Raw genomic sequence first — 12,319 nt, 5'->3', positions numbered from 1 at the left:
ACAAGCAATAAACAGCAGCCATTACCACTAATGTAATGTCATCTATCACAATGTAAGTGACAATGTGCAGTTAGGAGAATGGCAAGAGTGACATGAAAAGATTTTCAGCGCAGAACTTAATGTTCCAGCCTTGTAAATTTGTACAGCGATATTCTTTAGGATACACTCTGCGGGATGGTTAGAAATGAGATTTTTGTCAATACACTGAGAATATCTGATTAGTGGAATCCTTGTCTGTTACACTGGGATACTGAGTATTGGATAATGCCCATATTGTAAATGGCGGTGGATGTGGCCTTTTTAATAGAGCAAGTCTCTGTACGTGACATTTGCACTTGCCGAGTACTCTGCAGGGATATTAAAAGAAATGTTTCCCATTAGTTACAGATCAATTCTCCTACGACCTGGTCCTTTTTGTATCCATATCTTGTACATGTATTTCACATATTGGAATAATTCAAGTCTATGTCTTATTTCAACATAGTTCTACAGCATCCTCTAATTTCAGATGTGGAAATTGAATGGTGATGGACAGGAATGTGGTTTCATCCATGAAGCATCTGGTGTTTTATTCTTTGTTTCCTCAGCTTGTCACAAAGATTGTGCATCATGTTCCGGACCACTAGCCAACCAGTGCACATCCTGCTCACCTCCGCTGGCCTTGCTGAAAGGACAATGCATCAGTAACTGCGGCATCGGATATTATTTGGATGGAAATCACTGCAATGGTATTTAATTATTTTTGGATGTACAGTATATATGTTTATGCAGTAATTTAATAGGACATGCTTATACCCTATGAGCCCAGTAACCAATTAAATTTCTCACTCCCAGGAATTGATACAATAATTTCAACTTTTATTCAGTACATTTTTCCATTTAATACACCAAGAAAAAATCAATCTTCAATCTTAGAACCATTTTTATTGCATTAATGTAAATGTTAAAAAAAAAAAAAAAGTAAAAATACCCTTTGTGATGTCAGCAAAAACTATTGCAAATGTATTGCTTTAAAGAAACAACAAATACAAGTAGGCCTACCATTTATCTGAACGCTGCAGGTTTTACCTTTCTAACCCCTGGCAATAAGTTGTTAAGCTATAACTGGCAGTATATATCTTAATAGAATTATAAAATTACATCCCAACCATGTAATGCTTGGGTTGGCCGGGGACACCAGAGCGTTAGCAGCTCTTCCAGATGACTATTAGTGTCCCTTTTAAACTAAGCGATCTGGAAAGAAAAGAGTTAAAACGGCCTAACGATAAGGCAACGAGCCCAATTGCAGATACATCTCTCTGCAAAAACAGCAACTGATGACTATAACACCTAGTAGGACAATCCCTTTAAGGACCAGTTTCCAGCTCTCAGATCCCAACACAGTTTGCAAAGTGCTAAGAATTGCTCGCTTGTAGTAGTTTACCATGCACATAGAGCGATTTTAGAATACAATCTTAAGCTGCATATTTCATTTTAAAACTGCCCAAAAACCACATGGAAAAAAATAAAGCTACTTAAGAGCAGCATAGTATGAGAAGTGTCTAGTCTGTTATTGGCTATGCACCTATAAAACTCAGTGAGTCGGCACTAGAGGTACACTCTGCTAGAATGGGATGAAGGAGTCGTTTTGCCAGGGGGTGGTAGCCGCAGTATGCACTTTTCTGACAGGCTTCAAGCTCCATATACAGTTTGATGCAGCAGTGGTATGAAAGAATCATGCAAATATTTTTAAGCTGACTCCATCCAGTCTGTACAATTTTACACAATCATAAATCCTCCAGATCAGCCCCAACTTTACTGTAGTATAGATCAAAAGGAATGAAAGACAGTCCAATCCCAATGTATTTATTTTTTAAAAAGGAGAACATACATTTTAAAAATGTATTTATTTATTTTATTATAACATGAGGGGGTAGGGAGTGTGGAAGCTATTTAAGAGCTACATGGTATGGCCCATACAGAACAAGCAAATATTGTTCAACAGCCCCATTGTTATTATTCATTTATAGTTAACACCTATTGTCCCAGCTAAATTACAAAAAAAAATCAAAATTGATGTATCCCAAAGCATCACTGTTATTGAAAATGGTATGTGTGGTCTGTTTTATAATGCATGTGGTGGGGTTGATTCATTCAGTCATATTTGATTTGATAAATTGTACTGTAAATGGACAATTAGCGCAGAAGCCAACATTTGGGAATTACTATATATTGGGCATACTCATGTTTTCACGTTTTGATGCGGAGCCATTTAGCAAAAGTCAAAAATAACATCAAGTTGCTTGTCTGTTAGGTTTTCAGGAACTAATAGCCTCATGCTTGGGCTACGTTCACACGTTGAGTATTTGGTGATTTTTTTTTACATCAGTATTTGTAAGCCAAAATCAGGAGTAGAACAATCATACTACAAGTATAATAGAAACACATGCACAACGTTTGCATTTTTTACCCACTATTAGTTTTGGTTTACAAATACTGATGTGAAATACTGACCAAATACTGATAATGTGAACATGGCCTTAAAAACTGTTTATCATCACTTTTCAGTAATTCAGAGGTGAGAAAAAGGCCAAAAAATTCCAAATGATACATTTAAAGAAGCACTGCCATGAAAGATTTTAGCCTCTTATTATATTTCAGTCATCATATTATATAGCACTGTGTACTTACAATTGCTCATTTTACCTTTCTACCCAGCTAATTCTTCTCTTTTCTCTGTGTAGAAACAGGAAGTCTCCTTTCCCTGCATAAATCATTCCCCTCTTCAACTTGATGACCCAGCTGCTCCTTCCTCTCTATGTCATTTATTTTTGCAGTTACTCATGACTCATGCAGGGAACATAGACCTCCTGTTTCTACTTAGAGCTTAGAAGAATTCAGCTAGTTAGTTTGTAATCACATAACATAACAGACCTAATGGAAAAGAGACAAATTAGCTGAATAGAAAGGCAAAATGAGCAATTGTAAGTACACAGTGTAATAATATATTGCATGCATCATATTCTAGGAGGATAAAAATTTTGATTTAAGTACTTCTTTAACAAACACAAATGGCTGGATACAAAGAATGCCACACTCTGTAATTGAGTATAATTTGACTAATTCGTTCATTTTTTAACATCACAGCCTGTATACTTTTCTCGTCTTGATTGTAAGGATTCCGACATGCTACAAATTTTGATCATACTTCGTAAATTGGCATACTCTAAATACAATAGCTTGGTGGCGTTGAAGAGAAACCAAGGCTACTATACATTGAAAACCCAAGATTAGATTCTACCATTCCATCATATAGTTTAGATTGCTAAACAAAATGTCTACATGTGAATGAAGGTTGTACGCCTCTTTAAAAATTTGGACCTCTCCATGGAGCAAACAATCATGTTTTCGAGTCGTATCTTAGTCTCTGCTAAGCTTACAGTGAACATCCATTCAAATTACGTTCATTTACTGTTTACTGAAGGTTTTGGAAAGCAAACTGCATCCTCTAAAATGATATTTTAGTACTTTATTTTGCACAGCGCTGGTCTTAATAGGAAATATACCAGTGTATATTTTAACTCTGTCTGTAGTAGTAGCTTGTGGTCATACGTTAATGTGTGAGTACAGCATGAGTCTTTTTTAATCATGTTTAGTGGAACTGTGATGAGGAATAACTAATAAATGTATTATTTGATATTTTATCGTACCAATGATAAGCAATACAATTATAGAATTAATTTTACTTACATTTTAAAATAGCAAAAAAAAGAAATCTAATTTACGATTTAAAGAGTACCAGTTACCAGGTCAAATGTGTCCTGTTTGTTTTTTTTCTTTTCCTTTATTCCTGCTGTTCCCCTGAATATTCAGTTTTGTTTTGTTTTTTTTTAACTCCTCATTCTGTTCTATAGATATTGGTCTTTTTATTTAATGGGCCCAATATACAAATGTTATTGTGTTTACCATGGAGGTGTTGATTATAGGATTCTATCTGAGCTGGTTTTCAGGCTGCTCTACATAACAAGGCCTCATTCAGATGCCCCTGTTTAAACACGTTCCTGAAAAAAATGCTACTGGTGTCAGTCAGTGTTGTACATCAGTGTGTCTGTTTTTACCATCAGTGTGTCATCAGTGTGTCTGTTATTACCATCAGTGTGTCCGTTCTTATCATCAGTGTGTCATCAGTGTGCCCGGTCATACCATCAGTGTGTCTGTTATTACCATCAGTGTGTCTGTTATTACCATCAGTGTGTCTGTTATTACCATCAGTGTGTCTGTTATTACCATCAGTGTGTCTGTTATTACCATCAGTGTGTCCGTTCTTACCATCAGTGTGTCATCAGTGTGTCTGTTATTACCATCAGTGTGTCTGTTATTACCATCAGTGTGTCCGTTCTTACCATCAGTGTGTTATCAGTGTGTCTGTTATTACCATCAGTGTGTCCGTTCTTACCATCAGTGTGCCATCAGTGTGTCTGTTTTTACCATCAGTGTGTCTGTTTTTACCATCAGTGTGTCATCAGTGTGTCTGTTTTTACCATCAGTGTGTCATCAGTGTGTCCGTTCTTACCATCAGTGTGCCATCAGTGTGTCTGTTTTTACCATCAGTGTGTCTGTTTTTACCATCAGTGTGTCATCAGTGTGTCTGTTTTTACCATCAGTGTGTCTGTTTTTACCATCAGTGTGTCATCAGTGTGTCTGTTATTACCATCAGTGTGTCCGTTCTTATCATCAGTGTGTCTGTTTTTACCATCAGTGTGTCATCAGTGTGTCTGTTTTTACCATCAGTGTGTCTGTTTTTACCATCAGTGTGTCATCAGTGTGTCTGTTTTTACCATCAGTGTGTCCGTTCTTACCATCAGTGTGCCATCAGTGTGTCCGTTCTTACCATCAGTGTGTCATCAGTGTGTCTGTTTTTACCATCAGTGTGTCATCAGTGTGTCTGTTTTTACCGTCAGTGTGCCATCAGTGTGTCTGTTTTTACCATCAGTGTGTCCGTTCTTACTATCAGTGTGCCATCAGTGTGTCTGTTTTTACCATCAGTGTGCCATCAGTGTGTCTGTTTTTACCATCAGTGTGTCTGTTTTTACCATCAGTGTGTCCGTTCTTACCATCAGTGCGTCATCAGTGTGTCCGTTCTTACCATCAGTGTGTCATCAGTGTGTCTGTTTTTACCGTCAGTGTGCCATCACTGTGTCTGTTTTTACCATCAGTGTGTCCGTTCTTACTATCAGTGTGCCATCAGTGTGTCTGTTTTTACCATCAGTGTGTCATCAGTGTGTCTGTTTTTACCATCAGTGTGTCATCAGTGTGTCTGTTTTTACCATCAGTGTGTCATCAGTGTGTCTGTTTTTACCATCAGTGTGTCATCAGTGTGTCCGTTCTTACCATCAGTGTGCCATCAGTGTGTCTGTTTTTACCATCAGTGTGTCTGTTTTTACCATCAGTGTGTCATCAGTGTGTCTGTTTTTACCATCAGTGTGTCTGTTTTTACCATCAGTGTGTCATCAGTGTGTCTGTTATTACCATCAGTGTGTCCGTTCTTATCATCAGTGTGTCTGTTTTTACCATCAGTGTGTCATCAGTGTGTCTGTTTTTACCATCAGTGTGTCTGTTTTTACCATCAGTGTGTCATCAGTGTGTCTGTTTTTACCATCAGTGTGTCCGTTCTTATCATCAGTGTGTCTGTTTTTACCATCAGTGTGTCATCAGTGTGTCTGTTTTTACCATCAGTGTGTCATCAGTGTGTCTGTTTTTACCATCAGTGTGTCCGTTCTTACCATCAGTGTGCCATCAGTGTGTCCGTTCTTACCATCAGTGTGTCATCAGTGTGTCTGTTTTTACCATCAGTGTGTCATCAGTGTGTCTGTTTTTACCATCAGTGTGTCATCAGTGTGTCTGTTTTTACCATCAGTGTGTCATCAGTGTGTCTGTTTTTACCATCAGTGTGTCATCAGTGTGTCTGTTTTTACCATCAGTGTGTCATCAGTGTGTCTGTTTTTACCATCAGTGTGTCATCAGTGTGTCTGTTTTTACCATCAGTGTGCCATCAGTGTGTCTGTTTTTACCATCAGTGTGTCATCAGTGTGTCTGTTTTTACCATCAGTGTGTCATCAGTGTGTCTGTTTTTACCATCAGTGTGTCCGTTCTTACCATCAGTGTGCCATCAGTGTGTCCGTTCTTACCATCAGTGTGTCATCAGTGTGTCTGTTTTTACCGTCAGTGTGCCATCAGTGTGTCTGTTTTTACCATCAGTGTGTCCGTTCTTACTATCAGTGTGCCATCAGTGTGTCTGTTTTTACCATCAGTGTGTCATCAGTGTGTCTGTTTTTGCCATCAGTGTGTCATCAGTGTGTCTGTTTTTACCATCAGTGTGTCATCAGTGTGTCTGTTTTTACCATCAGTGTGTCATCAGTGTGTCTGTTTTTACCATCAGTGTGTCATCAGTGTGTCTGTTTTTACCATCAGTGTGCCATCAGTGTGTCTGTTTTTACCATCAGTGTGTCATCAATGTGTCTGTTTTTACCATCAGTGTGTCCGTTCTTACCATCAGTGTGCCATCAGTGTGTCTGTTTTTACCATCAGTGTGTCATCAGTGTGTCCGTTCTTAACATCAGTGTGCCATCAGTATGTCTGTTATTACCATCAGTGTGTCCGTTCTTACTATCAGTGTGCCATCAGTGTGTCTATTTTTACCATCAGTGTGTCCGTTCTTACTATCAGTGTGCCATCAGTGTGTCTGTTATTACCATCAGTGTGTCCGTTCTTATCATCAGTGTGTCATCAGTGTGTCTGTTTTTACCATCAGTGTTTCATCAGTGTGTCCGTTCTTACCATCAGTGTGTCATCAGTGTGTCTGTTTTTACCATCAGTGTGTCATCAGTGTGTCTGTTTTTACCATCAGTGTGTCATCAGTGTGTCTGTTTTTACCATCAGTGTGTCATCAGTGTGTCTGTTTTTACCATCAGTGTGTCATCAGTGTGTCTGTTTTTACCATCAGTGTGCCATCAGTGTGTCTGTTTTTACCATCAGTGTGTCATCAGTGTGTCTGTTTTTACCATCAGTGTGTCCGTTCTTACCATCAGTGTGCCATCAGTGTGTCCGTTCTTACCATCAGTGTGTCATCAGTGTGTCTGTTTTTACCATCAGTGTGTCATCAGTGTGTCTGTTTTTACCGTCAGTGTGCCATCAGTGTGTCTGTTTTTACCATCAGTGTGTCCGTTCTTACTATCAGTGTGCCATCAGTGTGTCTGTTTTTACCATCAGTGTGCCATCAGTGTGTCTGTTTTTACCATCAGTGTGTCATCAGTGTGTCTGTTATTACCATCAGTGTGTCCGTTCTTATCATCAGTGTGCCATCAGTGTGTCTGTTTTTACCATCAGTGTGTCTGTTATTACCATCAGTGTGTCCGTTCTTACCATCAGTGTGCCATCAGTGTGTCTGTTTTTACCATCAGTGTGTCATCAGTGTGTCTGTTTTTACCATCAGTGTGTCATCAGTGTGTCTGTTTTTACCATCAGTGTGTCATCAGTGTGTCCGTTCTTACCATCAGTGTGCCATCAGTGTGTCTGTTTTTACCATCAGTGTGTCATCAGTGTGTCTGTTTTTACCATCAGTGTGTCATCAGTGTGTCTGTTTTTACCATCAGTGTGTCATCAGTGTGTCTGTTATTACCATCAGTGTGTCCGTTCTTATCATCAGTGTGTCTTTTTTTACCATCAGTGTGTCATCAGTGTGTCTGTTTTTACCATCAGTGTGTCATCAGTGTGTCTGTTTTTACCATCAGTGTGTCTGTTTTTACCATCAGTGTGTCATCAGTGTGTCTGTTTTTACCATCAGTGTGTCATCAGTGTGTCTGTTTTTACCATCAGTGTGTCATCAGTGTGTCTGTTTTTACCATCAGTGTGTCATCAGTGTGTCTGTTTTTACCATCAGTGTGTCATCAGTGTGTCTGTTTTTACCATCAGTGTGCCATCAGTGTGTCTGTTTTTACCTTCAGTGTGTCCGTTCTTACCATCAGTGTGCCATCAGTGTGTCTGTTTTTACCATCAGTGTGTCATCAGTGTGTCTGTTTTTACCATCAGTGTGTCATCAGTGTCTCCGTTCTTACCATCAGTGTGCCATCAGTGTGTCTGTTTTTACCATCAGTGTGTCATCAGTGTGTCTGTTTTTACCATCAGTGTGTCATCAGTGTGTCTGTTTTTACCATCAGTGTGTCATCAGTGTGTCTGTTTTTACCATCAGTGTGTCATCAGTGTGTCTGTTATTACCATCAGTGTGTCCGTTCTTATCATCAGTGTGTCATCAGTGTGTCTGTTTTTACCATCAGTGTCATCAGTGTGTCTGTTTTTACCATCAGTGTGTCATCAGTGTGTCTGTTTTTACCATTAGTGTGTCATCAGTGTGTCTGTTTTTACCATCAGTGTGTCATCAGTGTGTCTGTTTTTACCATCAGTGTGTCCGTTCTTACCATCAGTGTGCCATCAGTGTGTCCGTTCTTACCATCAGTGTGTCATCAGTGTGTCTGTTTTTACCGTCAGTGTGCCATCAGTGTGTCTGTTTTTACCATCAGTGTGTCCGTTCTTACTATCAGTGTGCCATCAGTGTGTCTGTTTTTACCATCAGTGTGTCATCAGTGTGTCTGTTTTTGCCATCAGTGTGTCATCAGTGTGTCTGTTATTACCATCAGTGTGTCCGTTCTTATCATCAGTGTGCCATCAGTGTGTCTGTTTTTACCATCAGTGTGTCTGTTATTACCATCAGTGTGTCCGTTCTTACCATCAGTGTGCCATCAGTGTGTCTGTTTTTACCATCAGTGTGTCATCAGTGTGTCTGTTTTTACCATCAGTGTGTCCGTTCTTACTATCAGTGTGTCATCAGTGTGTCTGTTTTTGCCATCAGTGTGTCATCAGTGTGTCTGTTTTTACCATCAGTGTGTCTGTTATTACCATCAGTGTGTCCGTTCTTACCATCAGTGTGCCATCAGTGTGTCTGTTTTTACCATCAGTGTGTCATCAGTGTGTCTGTTTTTACCATCAGTGTGTCTGTTTTTACCATCAGTGTGTCATCAGTGTGTCCGTTCTTACCATCAGTGTGCCATCAGTGTGTCTGTTTTTACCATCAGTGTGTCATCAGTGTGTCTGTTTTTACCATCAGTGTGTCATCAGTGTGTCTGTTTTTACCATCAGTGTGTCATCAGTGTGTCTGTTATTACCATCAGTGTGTCCGTTCTTATCATCAGTGTGTCATCAGTGTGTCTGTTTTTACCATCAGTGTCATCAGTGTGTCTGTTTTTACCATCAGTGTGTCATCAGTGTGTCTGTTTTTACCATTAGTGTGTCATCAGTGTGTCTGTTTTTACCATCAGTGTGTCATCAGTGTGTCTGTTTTTACCATCAGTGTGTCCGTTCTTACCATCAGTGTGCCATCAGTGTGTCCGTTCTTACCATCAGTGTGTCATCAGTGTGTCTGTTTTTACCGTCAGTGTGCCATCAGTGTGTCTGTTTTTACCATCAGTGTGTCCGTTCTTACTATCAGTGTGCCATCAGTGTGTCTGTTTTTACCATCAGTGTGTCATCAGTGTGTCTGTTTTTGCCATCAGTGTGTCATCAGTGTGTCTGTTATTACCATCAGTGTGTCCGTTCTTATCATCAGTGTGCCATCAGTGTGTCTGTTTTTACCATCAGTGTGTCTGTTATTACCATCAGTGTGTCCGTTCTTACCATCAGTGTGCCATCAGTGTGTCTGTTTTTACCATCAGTGTGTCATCAGTGTGTCTGTTTTTACCATCAGTGTGTCCGTTCTTACTATCAGTGTGTCATCAGTGTGTCTGTTTTTGCCATCAGTGTGTCATCAGTGTGTCTGTTTTTACCATCAGTGTGTCTGTTATTACCATCAGTGTGTCCGTTCTTACCATCAGTGTGCCATCAGTGTGTCTGTTTTTACCATCAGTGTGTCATCAGTGTGTCTGTTTTTACCATCAGTGTGTCTGTTTTTACCATCAGTGTGTCATCAGTGTGTCCGTTCTTACCATCAGTGTGCCATCAGTGTGTCTGTTTTTACCATCAGTGTGTCATCAGTGTGTCTGTTTTTACCATCAGTGTGTCATCAGTGTGTCTGTTTTTACCATCAGTGTGTCATCAGTGTGTCTGTTATTACCATCAGTGTGTCCGTTCTTATCATCAGTGTGTCATCAGTGTGTCTGTTTTTACCATCAGTGTGTCATCAGTGTGTCTGTTTTTACCATCAGTGTGTCATCAGTGTGTCTGTTTTTACCATCAGTGTGTCATCAGTGTGTCTGTTTTTACCATCAGTGTGTCATCAGTGTGTCTGTTTTTACCATCAGTGTGTCATCAGTGTGTCTGTTTTTACCATCAGTGTGTCATCAGTGTGTCTGTTTTTACCATCAGTGTGTCATCAGTGTGTCTGTTTTTACCATCAGTGTGTCATCAGTGTGTCTGTTTTTACCATCAGTGTGCCATCAGTGTGTCTGTTTTTACCATCAGTGTGTCATCAATGTGTCTGTTTTTACCATCAGTGTGTCCGTTCTTACCATCAGTGTGCCATCAGTGTGTCTGTTTTTACCATCAGTGTGTCATCAGTGTGTCTGTTTTTACCATCAGTGTGTCATCAGTGTGTCCGTTCTTAACATCAGTGTGCCATCAGTATGTCTGTTATTACCATCAGTGTGTCCGTTCTTACTATCAGTGTGCCATCAGTGTGTCTATTTTTACCATCAGTGTGTCCGTTCTTACTATCAGTGTGCCATCAGTGTGTCTGTTATTACCATCAGTGTGTCCGTTCTTATCATCAGTGTGTCATCAGTGTGTCTGTTTTTACCATCAGTGTTTCATCAGTGTGTCCGTTCTTACCATCAGTGTGTCATCAGTGTGTCTGTTTTTACCATCAGTGTGTCATCAGTGTGTCTGTTTTTACCATCAGTGTGTCATCAGTGTGTCTGTTTTTACCATCAGTGTGTCATCAGTGTGTCTGTTTTTACCATCAGTGTGCCATCAGTGTGTCTGTTTTTACCATCAGTGTGTCATCAGTGTGTCTGTTTTTACCATCAGTGTGTCCGTTCTTACCATCAGTGTGCCATCAGTGTGTCCGTTCTTACCATCAGTGTGTCATCAGTGTGTCTGTTTTTACCATCAGTGTGTCATCAGTGTGTCTGTTTTTACCGTCAGTGTGCCATCAGTGTGTCTGTTTTTACCATCAGTGTGTCCGTTCTTACTATCAGTGTGCCATCAGTGTGTCTGTTTTTACCATCAGTGTGTCATCAGTGTGTCTGTTATTACCATCAGTGTGTCCGTTCTTATCATCAGTGTGCCATCAGTGTGTCTGTTTTTACCATCAGTGTGTCTGTTATTACCATCAGTGTGTCCGTTCTTACCATCAGTGTGCCATCAGTGTGTCTGTTTTTACCATCAGTGTGTCATCAGTGTGTCTGTTTTTACCATCAGTGTGTCATCAGTGTGTCTGTTTTTACCATCAGTGTGTCATCAGTGTGTCCGTTCTTACCATCAGTGTGCCATCAGTGTGTCTGTTTTTACCATCAGTGTGTCATCAGTGTGTCTGTTTTTACCATCAGTGTGTCTGTTTTTACCATCAGTGTGTCATCAGTGTGTCTGTTATTACCATCAGTGTGTCTGTTCTTATCATCAGTGTGTCTTTTTTTACCATCAGTGTGTCATCAGTGTGTCTGTTTTTACCATCAGTGTGTCATCAGTGTGTCTGTTTTTACCATCAGTGTGTCATCAGTGTGTCTGTTTTTACCATCAGTGTGTCATCAGTGTGTCTGTTTTTACCATCAGTGTGTCATCAGTGTGTCTGTTTTTACCATCAGTGTGTCATCAGTGTGTCTGTTTTTACCATCAGTGTGTCATCAGTGTGTCTGTTTTTACCATCAGTGTGTCATCAGTGTGTCTGTTTTTACCATCAGTGTGCCATCAGTGTGTCTGTTTTTACCTTCAGTGTGTCCGTTCTTACCATCAGTGTGCCATCAGTGTGTCTGTTTTTACCATCAGTGTGTCATCAGTGTGTCTGTTTTTACCATCAGTGTGTCATCAGTGTCTCCGTTCTTACCATCAGTGTGCCATCAGTGTGTCTGTTTTTACCATCAGTGTGTCATCAGTGTGTCTGTTTTTACCATCAGTGTGTCATCAGTGTGTCTGTTTTTACCATCAGTGTGTCATCAGTGTGTCTGTTTTTACCATCAGTGTGTCATCAGTGTGTCTGTTATTACCATCAGTGTGTCCGTTCTTATCATCAGTGTGTCATCAGTGTGTCTGTTTTTACCATCAGTGTCATCAGTGTGTCTGTTTTTACCATCAGTGT

General features: G+C 39.9%; 1 protein-coding gene across 1 annotated transcript in view; it reads left to right on the top strand.

Annotated features, from left to right (window-relative positions):
- Positions 1-12,319, top strand: part of FRAS1 (Fraser extracellular matrix complex subunit 1) — a 626,357-nt gene that overhangs the window by 346,434 nt on the left and 267,604 nt on the right. Inside the window, exon 17 of the mRNA XM_073637084.1 lies at positions 588-728. Within this exon, the coding sequence (XP_073493185.1) occupies positions 588-728 (141 nt within the window). The remainder of the gene's footprint in view (positions 1-587; positions 729-12,319) is intronic.

This window comes from Phyllobates terribilis, unplaced genomic scaffold (genome assembly GCF_046119375.1).
Source record: "Phyllobates terribilis strain yellow unplaced genomic scaffold, ASM4611937v1 Scaffold_1__5_contigs__length_1240528914, whole genome shotgun sequence".
NCBI classification, from domain to species: Eukaryota; Metazoa; Chordata; class Amphibia; order Anura; family Dendrobatidae; genus Phyllobates; species Phyllobates terribilis.
This window is presented reverse-complemented; position numbering and strand designations above follow the sequence as displayed.